This window comes from Solea senegalensis, linkage group LG13 (assembly GCF_019176455.1).
Source record: "Solea senegalensis isolate Sse05_10M linkage group LG13, IFAPA_SoseM_1, whole genome shotgun sequence".
In the NCBI taxonomy this organism is placed as follows: Eukaryota; Metazoa; Chordata; class Actinopteri; order Pleuronectiformes; family Soleidae; genus Solea; species Solea senegalensis.
The window spans coordinates 1,183,096-1,202,621 of NC_058033.1; the positions used below are offsets into that span (position 1 = coordinate 1,183,096).

General features: G+C 43.3%; 1 protein-coding gene across 1 annotated transcript; it reads right to left on the reverse strand.

Annotated features, from left to right (window-relative positions):
• Window positions 1–6,591: 6,591 nt before the first annotated feature.
• On the reverse strand, window positions 6,592–19,062 carry arhgap35b (Rho GTPase activating protein 35b). The gene is given in 8 exon segments (XM_044041898.1): window positions 6,592–8,928; window positions 8,930–9,290; window positions 10,046–10,151; window positions 10,316–10,447; window positions 10,620–10,697; window positions 11,138–11,279; window positions 11,376–15,284; window positions 18,310–19,062. Coding segments are annotated over 7 exon segments (4,581 nt in total). The 5' UTR covers window positions 15,096–15,284; window positions 18,310–19,062; the 3' UTR covers window positions 6,592–8,886.
• Window positions 19,063–19,526: the final 464 nt, after the last annotated feature.

Here is a 19,526-nt window from a genome sequence, read left to right on the forward strand (position 1 = left end):
CGCCATGGCTTCTGTCATTTTCGGGGCTTTTCATCATCCCTCAGCTGTGTTTTGCTTTTCAGGTTTCATAGGTTACAGTCAATGTTACTTTAATTCATTCATTCATTGAAAATGATTCACTGATCAATCGATTAGCGGAGCAACAGGAAATGAATGGCCCCAATTTTGATTTATAAACTGTTGTCTTCAAGTGAGACATGAAAAAACATGCTACATAACGCCACCACAATGAGACTCCACATCTGAAGTTAGAGAGTTTATCGTTCTGAACAGATATATTGTGTCACATCTAAGGTTTGGAGCAGATTGGTCAATGTGTGGTGAACTTCCTGTTTCGTGGTGAATGGTGACGCACTGAGACCTGCAGTATGTGGAGATATAAATCCACTTTTAACACCCTGTTATTGTTCACACTTATAAACACATATAAACTAAATTAATAAACCATTACATTGATCATTTTGACCTTTAATTACGTCATTATACTTTTCAGCTTACTGTATTCACTATCGGTTAGTTTTGCCATTTATTTATTACTTGTTTAATTACATTTATTTATTCATTATGGAGTGTTGCATTTACTACAGTGCAAATCACCACCACAAATAGGAAGAAAAGACCAACAAACAAACACAAACGCAAATTAAACACAACGACAAAAGCAGAAAACACAATGAGGAAAAGTGGACTCCTCCTGGCTTAGTGCGGTCCGCGCCCCTCAATAAAGCTAATTGGAATCATCCACTTCCGGTTTGCCAGTCGGACCTTCCACACAAACGCAGGCGGAGCCAGCAGGAGCAGGAGGAGACACCGAGGAGGACGAGGAGCAGCGGGGACAGGTGTGTGCTAACTGCTGCCGAAAAATCATCCACACATTTCTTAGATGTTCTGTTGACGCTCTGTTCACACCTGCTCTTTACATCCGACCTGAGTGATCCGATCACAGGTGTTCAGATTACACCTGCTACTACTGCTAATGTGACGTCACTGCTCCACATGTAAACACACACACCTTTCATTTCATTTCTCTTCACATACAAATGATGACGTTTTCTGTTTGTTACAGAAAGACAAATTAATCCATTCATCGAGTATTTGTTTGGGCCAGAAAATGTTTGAAAAATGTTGATCACTGTTTCTCAAACCTGGAAATGATGATTCTCAAATGTCTTTTTTTATCCACAAACCACACAAATATTCTGTTTTAATTATAAGGAACAAAGAAACAGGAAAATGTTCAACATTTATAATAAAAAACAAAACAATGAGTCGATTATTAAAGTATTTGACAATTAATTTAGTAATCGTTTAATAATGCAGTAATCGTTGCAACCCTACTTGTTTTGTTTTTGTTTTTTTAAATCATCAGAGACACAATGATGGGATTTATCAGGATATTAGCAAAATCACATATTGTGATATACTGACACAACAGCGCTAGTGAAAGTGAGCACTTGGCACCATCTAGTGGACTGAAATGTGCATTTCTTTAGTCATGTTTTTAATGCTAATCCACAAAAAGTTTGCCGTTTATTTTTAACATCAGTTAAAAAAATATGTTAAAAAAAGAATACTTTGGGTCTCAAAAGCCATATAATAGTGCATCATCAATCGATCTGATGCTGATGGGTGACTTTGACACATCAAATCAATTCATCATGCACAGAAATACAAGACCATGAAACAATTCATTAAATAGTCAAGTAACTCTATATGGCTTTTTACATCAAATGAATTGTTTTTTAATGAATGAATGACATATTTTAGTCATTATTTAATGGTGTATTTATTAATTGAATTCTGCCACTTTCACTCCTCCACAGTTTTAACACTGTTAACAATGTAAAAATGATGTGAACACATGAAACAGAGGCTCTGTTGACAAGTGCTGTTAACGACCGCGTGAGGTGATGAAACAGGTGACATAAAATGTTGATGAGTGTTTTTTTAAAGGTGGAAATGATGATGTTGTCAAACGTGCTGTTTTTGTCCACAAAGCTAAAATGACTGAGTTTGAATGATTTCTTTGTTTTTATGGAGCAAAGAAAACTGAAAATGTTGCCATTTAAGAAGCTGTAGAATCAGAAAGCTTGATTTCATTCTTTAAAAAACAATAGTTTGTTGTTAGTTTACACCTGACATGGAAATGTGTCGGGATGCACAATATTATCGTTATGGGCAGATATTGGCTTTGAAAGGTTTTATGGGATATGTGCGAGGTCTGCCGATATAACTAATGACTGCACTCTGATATATGGGCTCATTATTATTATTATTATTATTATTACAACGAAGAAATTATTCAAAAAGAATATTTTTTGGTTTGTGGATAAAAAAAAAAAGACATTTGAGAATCATCATTTCCAGGTTTGAGAAACAGTGATCAACATTTTTCAAACATTTTCTGGCCCAAACAAATACTCGATGAATGGATTAATTTGTCTTTCTGTAACAATCAGAAAACAACATCATTTGTATGTGAAGAGAAATGAAATGAAAGGTGTGTGTGTTTACGTGTGGAGCAGTGACGTCACATTAGCATTAGCAGGTGTAATCTGAACACCTGTGATCGGATCACGGGGATTTTAACAGCAGGTGTGAACAGAGCGTCAACAGAACATCTAAGAAATGTGTGGATCATTTAGGCAGCAGTGACCACATGTTTGTCTCCGCTGTCCTCGTCCTGCTTCTGTCTCCTGATAAACACAAAGTGGAACATTCCAAATATATCCACACAGAGGGGAACAGTGGAATGTACCAAGTCACGGAAAGTAAACCATGGCCTTCACATGAGTGTGGCTTTGTGCAGGAGCAGCTCCATCTGAAATGAATCAATGTTCATGTTCTCATTGAAATGCTGCCACCTGCTGGACGAACGCTTTCCCCTTCATCAAGCTGCTGAAAGGATCCACTTGTCGTTCTTATCTTAAAAGTATAAACATAGATGATTCATCTCAAAAGTTGTGTGTAAAATGTCACAGTTGTTTACTCATGAGACATGAGACTGTTTTTTCTTAATATTATTTCACTTGACAATCACAGTATATGCACAGTTGAGTTGAATTTGTTTAAAATAGATAAACAATTTGGAGAATTATTTACATGTAGCAGCACAGGATTATGTTTGTGTCAAAAATGTCCAAATATAAACTGTCAAAAAAGTCATAGTATAGTATGTCGTCTAAAATCATTAAAAAAAAAATCATAGTATAGTATGTCGTCCAAAATCACTTAAAAAGTAATAGTATAGTATGTCGTCTAAAATCACTTAAAAAAAGTCATAGTATAGTATGTCGTCTAAAATCACTTAAAAAAAGTCATAGTATAGTATGTCGTCTAAAATCACTTAAAAAGTAATAGTATAGTCATCAGTCAGTCAGTCATCATCTAACCGCTTTATCCTCCACCAGAGGGTCGCGGGGGGTGCTGTGCCAATCTCAGCTACATCGGGCGATAGGCGGCGTACACCCTGGACAGTTCGCCAGTCCATCGCAGGGCCACACACAGCTAGACCATTCGCTCTCACACTCACTCCTACGGTCAATTTAGCGTGTCCAATTCACCTAATCCCCACATTGCATGTTTTTGGACTGTGGGAGGAAGCCGGAGAACCCGGAGAGAACCCACGCACACACGGGGAGAACATGCAAACTCCATGCAGAAAGGCCCTTGTTCCAACCGGGGCTCGAACCCGGGTCTTCTCGCTGCAAGGCGAGAGTGCTAACCACTACACCACCGTGTGGCCCTCACAGTATAGTATGTCGTCTAAAATCACTTAAAAAGTCATAGTATAGTATGTCACCTGATCATGTGTCAGAGTCTGAGACAGAGGCAGAGATGACGACCACATTTTATAATCCTATTTTCAATACTACCAGTCAAAACCTCCTGAATAATTAATGTTCAGAGCAGTTCTGTGGTTGTGGACCAGAGCCTGTCGACTGCTGGACTGGGACAACCCCGCTGTTGTGGAACCTACCTTGCCATCTTTCAGGTTCTAACAACTGCCAAATTTAAAATAATAATGGATGAGAAACTTAAGAAATACCAAGAAATTCACTTTAACATCATCAGCACAAATAGCTCAGTCCATCTGATGATGGCTTGTGTCTCTGAGGTTGTGAGTTCAACTCTTACTGTCAACTAAACTTCTGCACTACTTTCAAACTTCAGACCAAAATAAGAAGTTAAAAATACCAGCAACGTATTCTTCTGTTACTCAGTAAGAATAGCTCCTGCTGGAAGAACAAGGACTTGTATGTCTGAGGTTGTTGGTTCAAATCTTATGATCAACTCAAGTGTTTGAGTTCAGTGTTCAAAGTAAACAGTCAAAAGCTCTAAAAGAAACTGAAGAACTGTGAAGAGCAGGTAGCTTAGTGGACAAGAACGCTGCTGTGAAGTCCTGAAGTCATAGGTTCAGTTCTTGTGAGGAGCAGCTGCTTTTAAAGCTCCACATCCAAACTCAAGATTATAAGCAGACAGCAATCTTAGACGAAGGCGGCTTCAGTGGCGTGGTGGCTTTGTTCCAAACCAACAAGGTTGTGTCTCAACAGTGAGGTGGCAGGTTCACTTCCCAACCCTGCAGGTGTTCACTGGAACAGAACCTAACCTCTTGCTCACTGACACAACCACACAGCACACCACGTGACCAACCCCGAGTGTGTCACCCCGGTGGTCAGCATGTGTCATCTGGTTAAGTCACACAGAGTGTCAGAGTGTCACAACAAGCAAGACAGATGCTCAGGTGGTAAAAAGGCCCCACCCCCAGGCCAACTGGAAATCCACATTAAGACAGTTGGTGGTGGGGCAAGGCCACCACCACCTAAGTGTCTTAATGTGGTTACCTTTTGCTGCAAAGTGTAATATAAAGTATTTGACCTTTGACCCCTTCCAGTCCTCCCTCCCTGCCCTCCTCTCCTCTCACTCCCTGCCCTTCTTCACCTCTTCTCTCCTCACCCCTCACTACCTACCCTGCTCCTCCTCCCTGCCCTTCTTCACCTCACCTCACCACCTGCCCTGCCCCTGCTCCAACCTCACTGCCCCTCCTCTCCCTCACCTTACTTCCTGCCCTGCCCCTGCTCCAACCTCACCTGCCCCTCCTCTCCTCACCTTACTACCTCTGCCCTGCCCCTGCTCCGACCTCACCTCTTGCAACCTGCCCCGCCCCTGCAAGGCTGCGGAATGGAACATGCAAGGCTGAGGAATCGAACCGCTCACCTTGTAACTCACACATTCCTATGGTTGTGAACAAAACCACTGCACCACCAAATCGTGCTGTATTTAGGACTTTTGGTCCCATTTCAATCTTCACTTTGGATGTTGACCTTTAAAATTTCTGGTCCTCACAAGAACTGAACCTATGACCTCTGGACTTCAAAGCAGCATTCTTGTCCACTGAGCTACCTGCAACATCTCTTCTTCAGGTTCTCTTAGAGCTTTTGACTGTTTACTTTGAACGTCGCACTCAAACAGTTGACCATAAGACTTGAACTCATAACCTTTGAGGTACAAGTCTTACTCTTCCAGCACGAGCTACTCTTACGGACCTGCAGAACAACACGTTGCTGGTATTTTTAAATTCTTATGTTGGTCTGAAGTTCTAAAGTAGGCAGAAGATTAGTTGATTGCAAGAGTTGAACTCACAACCTCAGCGCTCCAAGACTGCTTCTGATGGTGTGAGCCATTCATGCTGATGATGAGGCTCTGACTTACTTGGTGTACTTAACTTTCTCGTCCTGGACTTTTGAGAACAGTCATTTTGGGGTGTTAAAACAAGATTGGCCTCGGACATAAGATGGATGAGCCAGAGTTGAGCTCCAGAGGTACAACGCAGCAAAAACAAAGCTCTGTACATCTATACAGCCACAAGATGGTGCCATAACATTATAATGTCCAACGTTGTGTGCAAAGGTTAACAGATACTGTAAGGACATTATTCTAGCATAAGAGTGCAGCCAGTCATGACGGACTACTTGTGAATAATTGATGATTTTCAGAGTCACCTGCCTCCATACTAAAGCTTCCACTCACTACTGCAGATCCCTCCTTTGTTATTTCTACAGCTCGATTATTATGGGATGCTTCATCGATACCTGCAAGTATAGATGAGTCTTTTACAATGAACACACAACGTGTGAAATATTAGTCACATTTATGCAGCATGACTTGTACAGTGGACATACAGTAGCTAACTCTGAACTGTTAATGATGGATTTTCATCTCTCGGGATGGATGGACCAAAAAATAGAAAATGTCCACTGAGTTCTCGTGGTGAAAATTCTTTGTTGGTGACCAGACTTGGCTCAGAATGACAGAGAGGCAACAGTATCTCAAATAAACACTTGTCACAACCAAGAGATGAGCGCCTCTTAACACACATCAATTTATTAGGTTACCTGTGTCTTCAAGGAAGTGGCCAGTGAGTGTATATTCATACTTCGCTGAGGTTTTAAAACTAACTCTCCTGCTGCACAAAGAAATAAATTCACATTCACTTACACATCAACGGCCACACGTTATTTGGAGGATCAAATTTGACAGCAATGGCTTTAGGAATCAGTGAGACAACACAATCACCACATGAGAGCGGAGGACAATTTTACAAGATTTAATTTATTAACTATTATACAGTTCACATAAGGCCTTCATCTTCAAACACTATTCGCAGTCAGACAAATTCCATGGTTTGCTCTTGGTGTACAGTACATAAACGTTCATGTTTCAGCTATTTCACTTCAGTATTTGCTTCATTCTTGTACTGATTTCATGTTTTAAAAGAGGAAGAGGTTTTCATCCGTCTCCTTGGTGTGTTTTTAAATCATGCACTAAACTTAAGTGGCCTTGAACCATTCACAAAAATTGTAAAAATGGACTTTCAATCATTGAAATACACACTAGAAATGTTTTCTACCATTGACTAAAGGGTGTTGTCCCCCAACATACAAATAAACAACCATAATAGAGTAGTATGCACTCACTTTTTGCTTGTTGAATGGCAGATTTGCCCAGTTTGTATCAGAAGTCAGGTGAATCATTTAAGATAATATTCTCCCAGGAGTTGTGTTATAGTGGGACAGCTGCTTGGTCGGCTCTGTGCCGCTCTTAATATTACAGCTCTGAGCAGATCGAGAGGAGCCCTCGGTGAGGTCAGCCGAACGTACAGAATGACTGACATCCAACAGCAATTTGATTCCAAAAGTACCAGAAGTGATGACCTCAAATATTAACACAACCAATGATCCATCTAGTCTGGTTACAAATGCAGCCAAGAACCACAACAGAGCAACACTCAGCCTGAACTTCAGTGTCTGCTGTTCTACTTTTCTTTTCGGTCCCATTGAAAGGACAGCGCTTCGTCCTGTACGTCTGTCGACTTAAACGATCAGGTCTTCATTAACAGTGCAGCCACTGAAAATGTGCTGCGTGTTTCCGTGACAACAGAAGACAGTATGTCCGCAAAACAAACCAAAAAAAAAACAGCGCAGGTAAACGGCCAGAGGTGCTACCTGAATGTGTCTCGTTTGCTAAAATTTTACGTCTACTGGTCGTTGTATTGTAAAGCAGGACTAGCAGTAACAGTGCGTTGAGAATACTAAACCTTTCAAGTTAAAGGTCCTTAATATTAGATGAATACAAAGAGCTTGGTTTGACAGACAGCCATGGTAACACATCCAGCAACCTATCATGTTTCAAGCATTTGGTTTCCATGGACACCAGATGGCGATGTGGAGGAGTCTTATGGCATGACTCGGTTACACATTCAAAATTGCGAAATTTCTCCTTCACTTGACTGATCGCTGATATGATAATGGTCAAATTAAATCAAACTTCCCTAAACATCCACTCTAATCTACTAACAGCTAGAGAGAGGACAAACTCTTGAAAGAAAACGATTCACATGGCTGGATGAAGGAGGAATATAAGCAGATTCAGACTTCCCACCGATCTATGAGACCTCTGGATCAACTTAAACAACACAAGTTTTTACAAAAGGACCTTGTTTCACAAGCCCGCGCTGACGCCACACTCAACCGCGTGACGGACATCATCGACAATTAGAATCGAGGTGGCATTTCTTCAAAGGTAACACTACACTATTAAAAAAGTGCTTCAGATACGTTTGTGGATACGAAAACAAAGTTTGATGTAAACAAAGTTTGATCTGCCAGAGCTCTGAAGAGGCAATGGGTATGGCTGTTTGAGCTGTGAAATGAAAAGAAATGCATGATAACAGTATGTCAACGAAAAAGAAACCCTCCTGAGGGAAAAACAACAGTGATCGTTAAAGTGCATCCCTGGATGTGTACCTCCCCCTTCCCTTCCCTTCCCTAACCCAGTAGAGTCAATGAGAGAAACCCCACAGGCAGACAGACAGACAGACAGAGGACCTCTGCTGTACGGAGCGCACCGCCGCCCAAACGACCACACTGACGAACAGTCCATTAATCCAGTGGCAGTACTTTCATGAGGAAAAAGAGAAGACAACTAAAACAGTTATACACAGATAAAAACGCGGTGGTCACAAATCATCCTTCCAGCTTGGCATAGAGATTTTCTAGTTTCTTGGTAGAGTGGGCTAAGTGTTGGCTGCTGACAGAAGAAAGGCTCCTCCACTCGTGCCCTAATGTTGATTTCCAGGCGGGGCAGTGGGGTCACGACGACATGTCGCCACTGCAGCTCTGAAGCACATGAGTATGGATACAGATGGCAGGTTGGAGAAGTTCTTCAGACACCTTCCTTTCTCTGCTCCTCATAACCTAGTTTGTCCATGATCAGAATTCATGTTTTTTTTTTTAATCATCATTATTATTATTATTATCTATTTTTAGCGCGTGTTGGTGATAAGGTCCAGCATCGTCATGGGCACACGTGGTTTCACATCGTCTCTCACAGTGTCTCTTGTTCGGCAGGTGAATGGTGGGAGTGGGGGTGTTGGTGGAGGGGAGCAGCACTGCAGGGGACTGGGGGGTGGTGGGGGGCACTGCTGCAGCGGGCTGAAGTGTGCAGTGGTGTGGGGGGGGGAGGAGCGGTAACAGGAGTAGGCAGAACTCCCGCCGAGGGTGGTGGTGGGTGAGGCCGGGAGGCCTGCGAGGCCGGTGGGCGAGTCGATGAGGGGCTGGTTGTAAAAGAAGAATGCACACTGGTGGATGAACGTCTCGATGATTGTCTGGTAGGTGCGAGTGGCAGTCAGGGCGTCCATTGTGGTGAAGTCTGGCCTCATGAGAGTGGGCCAGAAGCAGATGGACAAATTTTCACTGGTCATCAAGTTTAACCGATGCAGCTGGCTCACCCTGAGAAACACACGAGACACCCGTTTATTCATTCTCATCATACGGTGCGGGAACACAGATGGGCTTTACCGCAGTACACTACCACATCCACGCACTTCATTTAAAAAGGTCCAGTGTGCAACGTTACTTTACTATTTACTAGGGTTTATTGTCAGAAATGGAATATCAGTATAGTATGTGTTGTGATCGGGAAATGATCAGGGTAGATTGACACCACCCTGATCATTTCCTCCAGTGGTTTATTATTTCATATTAGCTGTGTTTGATATAAAACCATAACTAGTTAATGCCTAAACTGACCACAATTCAAATTTAAACTGGGGTGTGTTCTTCTTTGTATCACACTATGAGCTAACACTATTATTTATTTTACTGACAAAGAAAAGGTATACTGTACAATACCGGAACTTGTATCAGCAGTAAAAGCTGATAGGGAAGTCCCAGATTTTGTAGCCTTACAAAAAAGCCCTTTGTGTGTCCTTAAAGCGAGGGCGTGCCATCTTGTGTAGCCACGGTTCAACAGCAGCTTGAATGGACTAAAACCAGAGTATGAGAGATATGTTTCCCATTTTGAAGCAGAAGTTACTAAGCAAACGGAGAACAACAACATCCTTTTTGGTTTGTGCAATCGCCCCGACACGCTTGGAAAAGGGGCGGGTGAGTGGAGGAGTCATCCATTCATTGCATTCTACAGTCTCACCATTCACCAAGTCCCTAATTCTTACACGGTGGATCCAGCCGACGGGGGAACTTACTTGTGTAAGTGGCTCACAACATATTTGAAGACATCATAATTCTCTCTGGGGAACCTCCTCAGGACATCCTTCATAGTATATAGCCTCTGTTCTCTGTCATTTATTCCTGCAAACACAGAAAGAAGTTACAGTTCAATCTGAGCCCTTGTCATTACACAAGTTCATTTGAAATGTCCCTCTACACTAGTATGAACACTATTCCTGTCAAACACGAATAAAAACACCTCTAAAATTCTCTCTAACCCTCCCAACACAGCAGTGTTTGCTTACTGAAAGCATCCAGTAGGTCCACCTGCAGAGCACAGGGCACCAGGGGATCAGGCAGCTCAGAGAAGAAGCTTTTGAGGCCTCCAGCCACAGTGTTGATGGAATAGTCTTTCTCCACTAGGTCTATTCCATGGTCTACACACAGAGAATTAGAGAGTTAAAAGGGATCAGAGAAAATAAGTCTGTCATCGGGACTGAACAATTAGTTGCATGTCACTTTCCTTTAGTAACTGTTGGTGTTTTGATTAGGAAGCCACATAATTACACGTCAAACAGCTGGTTGAAACAAGTCTGATGAGCCACTCACCCTGTTCAAACTGCCTCTGCATGGTTTCCATCTCTGACTTGTTGCCACTTACACGGTACAAACCCTCTGTGTTCAAGCCTGGGGAAGAAAAAAAAAAAACAGCACAGCGGAGGAAAGGGGGGGAGACATGTGGGGAGCGCACAGCGGGGAACAAGCAAAGCACAAACACTTCATTAGCCCATCAGCAAATAGACACGACAATACAGATGCTGGCAGCTTCTGAAGGAATATTAAACTGAAACTGACACTACATCCAAAAGCACACATTTAAGCATAACATGAACATTCGTTTTGCAATGTTTAAACTGGGAATATTCGCTACTCAACAACTTTCACCTTCCCTAAAATGCATAACTCTGTAAACACAATGACGCGCTCAACCACATTTACTTCCTGTTTTTTCAGTCACAAGTCAAACAAGAGCAGCAACGCTTATTATAAAATAATTTTATCTTACAAAATAAAAGCTCTGAATCACAATTCTGCTGTGAAACACACGTGTTGAAAAAATAAAGTACCTGTTGTCTCAATGAAGCGAACACACTTCTCGATGAAGAGCGGGATAGGTCTGTCTGGTGATACCACGCTTGCCAGGGGGACCCCAAAGTAACAGCTCTCTACGGGTTTGGGAATAGCCGGACGTGGCTTTGTTCGTGTTTTCTGTAAAAATAATAATAATAATACAACAGTTAAGAATGTTAAATTAAACGTCCTCATGGAAACATAATCAAAACTTCTTTTCAGCATTAATCTCACCTTGGCTGTACGTCGCAGGCTCTTCAGAATGTTCCTCTTTTTTGGGTCCTCGCTCTCCTCGTTGACGAGACTTTCACCTTTCAGGGTGCCGTAGTCGTCTTCCTTGGACTTGGGCAGCGCTCCCATCTCGTCGTCACTGCCGATGAAGCTCGTGCGGAAGCTGCTGAACTTTCCGAGCCGCTTGGAGCGGTCGCGGTAAAGACGAGGCTTCACCCCCACAGCAGAGAACTTCCTCCTGCGCTCGAGCGAGCTGCTGTCTGCTTCGCTGTCTGAGCCATTTCCATTCGAGTGCATCCTGTTGGAGTTGCGGATGGTGATGATTTTGCCTTGTGTGCTATCATGTGGCACTGAGTAGATGATCTCTTCGTTGCTAGGGCGTGGTTTTGAGACAGCATCCATAGGTTCGGCATAGTCCGAGGGATCGTATCCTACATCTCCACCTGGAACCCAGGTAACAGCAGAGGGCAGGGAGCGACGATGTCCCAGCGTATCGATATACGGGTTGCGGCTGACCTTCCTGAAGTCAAAAGTGACGCCTGGTTTAACTCTCACATGAGGGGGTACTTTGTTGTTGAGCTTGTTCTCGAAGTCTCGGATATCAGAGATGACAGAGATGTCACTGGAATCTAAATCCGGCAGGTTGAAGCCCCCGCTGTGAGAAGTGAGCGTACCATCATAATATGGAGGCGATGGCTCCACATCGTCTTCTGAATCCAGGAACATGGTGACAGTACTGGGAGAACTGCAGCGTGGCGAGTACACGTTTTCATTGATGCACGCTTCAGCAACATTATCGTACATGTGCGTGGCCTCCACAATGTTGCGCTTCTCCACCACCTCCATCAGAAAAGAGTGGAACATTTCTATCCTGTGCAGGCCTCCGACCACACCCCCGGATCCACACACCACAGTATTAAAGCGACCTTCAATCTCACGGGCTAGCTCCTCCCCCTGAATCAGCTGTTCGCACGCGTAGTCGCTGTCGGTGAGTTCTGCCTGGCTATCTCCCACTGCCAACAGCTGAACTGGTATGATGTCTTGAACTTCACATAAGAATGCACACAGAGTCTCCAGGGAGGCCTTTCGGGAGACAGAGTACACGGCAATGTAGCCGTGTACTAACCTGCTCTTTCGCAAAGTGAAGGACGCGTGGTATGACAACAGAGACAGCTCTATTGCCAGCTTGTGCCCAGCAACGGTCTGCTCAAGCAACACGGACGTGCCACAGTTAGACATGGGCCTGCAGTGTTGATGCATTATAAAAGGGGCCAGAAGCTGCTCAATGTCATAGGAGTCGCCACACATTAAACACATGACGATGCGAAGGTCGGCCTCTGGTGCCGGCTGATGTGGAGAGTCTCTGAGACCTTGGGGTTCAGGGAGGAGTGGAGGGGAGCTGCTACTGAAGGATGTACTCCTCCTAATATCCAGAAGGCTCCTCAGGACCTGGTTGATTTGGCTCTCGTTGACATTGTGGCCATAGCCAACACCCGGCGACGCAGGGTCTAAAAAGCTGCACTGCAGTCTCCTTGAAACCTGTTGTCCCTGTGTTATTAGGTTTAAGGCAGTTTCTCCACCTATATCCACGTATGAGCCCACGCCTCTCTTAGTGACTAGAAGCAGTGATGTTGGCAACTGTGCCAGCTGGCTGTCCCGTCGACCCAAGGTTGATTCCCTCAGCCGTTCCAGGCTTTCCACCACATAAGAAAGGGACTCTTTTGAATTGTACAGACACAAACATCCGTGAGGTGTGAAAGTGGGTGTGTGAAAGGAGTTCACAGGAAGACGTACATTTCCCTCGATAGGCCGCAGTGTCAATTCATACATCTTCCCATCCAGCACATACCAGTCATCGTTCGTGCAGAGAGCTCTAATCTCATTGGCAAACTCTCTGGCCAGTCCGTCCTTCCCTAGTATGACAAGGTTTATCCTGTCAGCCTTGGTGTCTCCAAAATGAGCTTTCACATCAAAAAAGGGATAACATGCAGGGAAACGTGAAACTAGTTGGTGTTCAATCTTTGAGTCTACACAGTGAGGACTGCTCGGGCAGGTCTCCTTCGTAGGGTGATAGACAAAGTGGATATGCTTAAGTACCAGAGCATCTCTTTCAGCTGGAAGCTTCTGTAATGCCTTGAACCTCTGCTCCTCTCCTAAAACCTCCTGAATTGCCCCCATCTTCTCCTTGCTTGGCTTGGCATCCACCTCCAGTTCATAAAAGAGCTCAGAGTACTCCAGTAACAGCTCCTGAAAGTCTTCTTTAGCACGGTCAATGATCTCCTTCTGATGGCGGTTGTATAGGTCCAGGTACTCCGTCTCCTCAAGCCACTGGTAGAATTCTTCATTCATGATAAAGCTGCGTGCCTCTTCCCATGGTTTGCCGGGTGTGACGAAGGGAGAGGACGCCAACTTCTGTTTAAACTCCATCCTCATCTCTGCTCGCCTGCACTCGTTACGCAGGTGCTCCAGGTGGGCATTAAATATGTCCTCCGCTTCAGCCGTCTCCAGAAGATCTGAAGGGATGCGCTCATCTTCCATGTTATCAATGTGTGACGTGTCCTCCCAGGGTGAGTCCTCCAAAACAACAAACCAGTGGGCAAAGTGCTGCTTGGACTCTAGAACCTTCTGAACCCCAGACCAGCTCAGCTGATCTATCTCATCCAGGTCAGGCACCAAAGAACTAAGTGCTAAGGGAAGAGTGCTTAAGTATATTTTGCGACGCCTCTCAATATGATCCTGCTTCAGGCGGTAGACATGCTGCTGAAAAAGCTTCTTGCACTTGGCTGTTCCCTCCAAAAAGACATATTCTTTGTACTCTGGGGAGGCGTTCATGCGTCGACTTGTGTTTAACCAGGTTTCATTATGATTCTTTACTATACGGTTGATTAGCCACTCGTAGCGGTCCTTGGCTGAAGCTATCTGCTGACTCTGGAGTTTCAGGGCTTCAAAATAAGGAATGATCTTGGGCTTGCCCCGACTCTTGTCAATGAGCTGAACCAAAGTGAGGAAGGCAAGGTCAACATTTATATTTGAGCGTGCAGAGGTCTCAACCACAGGTAGACTCTTTTTTGTGATAGCAAAGGTATGAGCATCTTTGATGTAGCGCTCAACTCCTTCATCACACTTGGTGAGGACGATCACAATGGGCTTCTTGGTCTTACTCAGCTGCCCGTACAGGTTTGTGACAAACTTCAGCTGGTCATCAAAATTGCGGTTCATGCCCCGGCTGACATCGACACAAAGCAGGAAGCCGTCCACCTGCAGTTTCCCCTCGGGCATTTGTTTTTGCTCAAAGTCTTGCTCCAGGCCCAGCTGATCTGTACAGAAGTACATGAGCTTCTCTGCTGAGGCCAGCTTTGTTGCAGCTGCCCGTTTGATATAGGGCTGCATTGCAGTGCTACGATGTGGCTGAAATGTCTGGTCATCAATGAACTCAGTTTGCTCCACGACATGCATCCTGCACTCAGGCCCCTCGTCCAGAAGGCGCGACACCTCCCCCCAAAACAGAAAGTGATCATTGTTAACCACTCGACCCCCAAAGTCACTGGTGCTCAGCACTGATGTGTGGTCCAAGTAGAAGTCATCAGCACTTGGTCTCACAAACCTATTACACAAACAGGACTTCCCAACCCCACATTGCCCCTTCTCTTTCTCCGTTCCAGACAAACCCACCACAATGAGGTTATAAATGGGCGACCGGGCATCTTGCTTTTTCGCCATCATAGCCTGCCGACGTTCATCCTGCCATAAACAGGCACTGTATAAAGGGGTTCACTTTGATGTTTGTCCATAAAGTTGCTGATCCACCGGGGGCGATCAGATTTCAGTTCCTTCTGTTGAGTTTTGATTTTAATAAAAATAGCAGTGATATGTGCAGGGGGCTCTTTATTCATTCCTTGCGTGAATCACATCCTGTCAAAAAAAGAAAGAAAAACAAACAAACAAGAAATGAGACAAACTGAGAAACCAACATTTAAATTTAAGAAAAAGGGAAGACAAAATGAGTTACACCAGCTTTTAACCTTATTATTAGACATATTAGGTGATAATGTTAAAAATAAAAGCACATCATTAATTGAAGATGCTGCTTTATGTGGTAGGGAGGTAGTGTAATTGATGGTATATTTATTTATTGGGCTCCAACTCTCCATGACGGATCATTTGTCAAAAGTAATTCAATGCATTATCATCTCCATATACACACCGGGCTGTGATCAAAGAGTGTTTTTTAACCGCCACCAAAACTATAATGAACACAGTGAAACGAATGGCAACCAGTCATGATTTCTCCTGACAGGGGTCATAGATTTTAGCTCTAAGAATAATTGCCAAAATACAGTAAACTCAAATGAGGAAGTGGGTTTTTGCAACTTTCATTAACTTGTCAGGCAGATTTATTGTCCACTCCTTGGCTGCAGCTTTTACTCACATAGCTCAATTTATCTGCTGAGCATTTTATCTGACCACTTAGTATAAAAATGCCAAAACTGCCCATTACATATTCCCTCTGACATTTTCATATTGCTTCTGAATCGGACAAAACCCCAAGGGTATTAAATTTAATATCACAAGAAACTAGGCTGGCAAATATTCACATATGAGCAAAGGTTTATTTTGCTTGAAAAACTGCTCACGTTGATAATCAAAAGTTTGGCCTGTTGAACTTCAGGTATTTCAGGATGAATCCAAATGATTGCATTAATCTAAGAAGACAATGATACTGTCGGCTAATCAGTGGGAAGGATGACAGTCATAAAAAATGACTTGCCGTTTCCACATCTGCCTCCATTTTTCTGCTGAGCACAATGAATGAAGAACACTGCCTTCACTCATCCTGTTGACATAATGCAATTTTTATAGCACTGATAAATGCTTCCATTATAATTGTAATAATGCAGCACTGATGCACTGACTCACCTGGGATATATTTATAATGTGAAAATGATGCAAAATATGAAATATGTCACACAAAGTCATCACATATGACAAAAAGCTCATGGTCAGAAGCAGCCAGGCAGTACTAGTTTAATTTTACAAATATAACTGTGACTCCTGACACGAGTTAGATACTTGGTGATGGACGTAAAATTAGACTCTTCTCAGTCAGTCGGTCTGGTCACTCACTCCCGTTGCAATAAATGAACAATGAAAAAAAGCTAAAGCCTCAAACCCTAAAATCCTGTTCTAGTTCAAAATACACAGCCTAGAAGCACATCCCACCATCTGAAATCACTAGCACGTTGAATGGGCCTTAGACCCACTGTGAATGCCCTCTTCGCTCATCAGATACGCTAAACTGTCCTACTGACTGGAGACTCACAAGACCAAACAACTAAAAATTGGCGTGTCAAAGTATTTCTGGTTCTGTACCACAGACAGTATCGAGCAGCGTCACATGACAAGAACTATGAATTTAATAAATAATGTTGTCATGTTTAAGTGTGTATGTGAGTCAAGGGGATTTATCGTGTCACATAATATTCCTTCCAGATTGATTTTAGGAAAAAGTGACAGTCCTAGTGTGAACAGACCTTTCAGAATAGGTCAAAGTCTCTAGCATTCCATGCATGCATACTCACATTTACTCAGAGTGGCGATTTCTCTCCAGGAGTTAAGTTTGAATGTCTGTATTATCAGAGCGACAAATTCTGTGTTTGGGTTTTTACTGGTGGACTTCCTCGAATAACCTCAAGCAAGCTATCAAGGTTCCTATCTTCTGTCTAGACTCTTTTGACTAAAACAGGAATGAACCACTAATTGTATTTGGAAAGTTGTACACAACGATGGTCATTCGGATCCTAAAGTATGACCAGGGCCTTAAAGGAGAAATCCAGAGTTACAGACATTCTAGGCCTATTTTCGGATAATAATGAGTTCGTATTTGGGCTGTTATCACAATCAAGTCAAATCGGGATCGCGTGTTTTTTGTGATTTTGACTAAAAGAGCTACAATGGCAGTGTCAAGACAAATAGCTATTTTTTAAAAACACAGTGAAGGCTCGGAACACCTTACAGTGGACACCAGTGCAAGAGAGTCTTTCCATACTCCGATACAGGCTAATATTGAAGTAGAAAATAGAAAGGGAGCTGCATAGTCTGCATTCTGCATTTGAGTGTTACGGACTTTGAAAATGGTGTCACAGGAAGACAAAGACGATTGACGCGATTGTGAAACCGACACAGAATAAAAATAGACCTAGAATGTCTGAAACTCGGGATTTGTCCTTTAAACTTCTTCATATGAAAGTGTCATTTACATCAAGAGACAGCCAGAACATGAACTGGCTGAAAACAAGACAAGATTGTACCCACTTTTAATAAGTCAAAAGTCATATGACTGTCTTATATTATTGTGATTTTTACAGTACATGTGACACTCTATTTATTTTTGTTTATTTCTGAAAAGCCCAGCCAGGCACAGGAGTTGCTATAGAGTCTATGTGCAGTACATCACTGTCCCTGATCAATAAAGATGAACTGAATTGAATATACAAAAAGATGAAATCACTGTGCGTCAGTGTTGACCGTGAAAGCTGGCAAATATTGCAAATAACTGTCCCATCTTTAAACACCACCACACATTCAAGGCAAAACAAAAACGTCATGTTAACTTAAATTGTGGTCAAAAAGGATTCAAAGTGAGCACACAGTGGTGCACAGAGTGAGGCTGACCACGCCAGGCCTGCTGCTGCTGCTGCTGCTGTTTGTCTACAGAATGAAATTAGAGCTGAAATCAGGGGCAGGACCAGACCAGACCTTCTCCCGGCGTGTTAGAAAGGGAATTTATTTACCCAGGTGTCTGTGGGTGTGGGCGCAGACACAGCTACACCGGGAAAACGCCCAGAAAGAGGGGGAAGAGAGAGAGCATGAAGGGTCCTCGTTCATGGAGATATAAATATACATATATACATACATACATACATACATACATACATACCGTGGCATGTCTCACCTTCTCCTGCTGCATCTGTCAGGCCAGCGCTGCCGCAGCCTGCGGTGCTTCAGACATAAAAGCCGCAGAATTCACGATAGTCTGCTTCGACCCGATTCTCAGATGGTACCGATAATACTGCAACTCCTGCGATGAGGTAATGTTACTTCAATATCAAAGAGCCAGACTCTTCTTATTTAGCATTACTGTCACAAGGTGGCAATTTAACACGGACGAGGGAGTAAAGAGGAATTAAATGTGTCAAATCATCCAACAATCCGATGTCTTTGTTGCACGAGGGGGGTTCGTTTGCCCATCACAAGAAATCCGGGCGTGTAAAAAAAAAAAAAGAAGGAAAAATCCACTCAGTCCTCTTCCTCTCGGTTCACCACGTTGCTTTTTTTCTCCTGCTCAATAATGATTCTGTCCATTGTTGTGCCTACATAACGCTGGGCCGGCCGCGCGCACAGCACCACGGCGAGGAGACTTTGTTGCAATCTTCGTGCCGCTTTGTGTCAAATGTGTCTCTGCTGCAACACGGATCCTTCATGTGCCGCTGGGTTTGGGAGACGATTGCGTTTGTGAAAGTGCTATTTCTGCCAGCTTTTCCGATAATGGCGGCGGCGGCGGCGGTGGCGGCCCTCCCTCTCCTCCTCCTCTTTGCTGCTGCTCGGACCTAGCAGCTCTCCTCTTCTTTTCTTTGGGTAAAGGGAGCTGTGGAGACAGAGGCAGCGGAGAGAGGGACTCACCCAGCGGCGCCCTCACACTACTGCAGCGGCAGCTGCTGCGTTTCTCTCTCTACTGTTGTTGCTGCTGCTGCTGCAACACAAGCTCAACACACTGTCCACTATTCTGCTTCTGCTGCTGCGGCTTCGTTACTCCAAAGTAATCCATTACTCTCACCTCCATGGAAGCCCGCTCCGCCACTTTAAAAATAAAAACACCATATGATTTTTATGAGATAATGAGTCATAAATATGAGATAGTAAGTCATAATAGTGAGAAAGTATCTCACTATTATGATTTAAGTCATAGTTCAAATGATAAGGTAGAAGGTAGTAAGAATTATGAGAGAGTCCTCCTTATTGAGATAATAAGTCATAAATATGAGATAACAAGTCATAATTGTGAGAAAGTATCTTATTTTTATGAGATAATAAGTCATACTTATGAGAAAGTATCTCACCATTATGATTTAAGTCATAGTACTAATGATAAGGTAG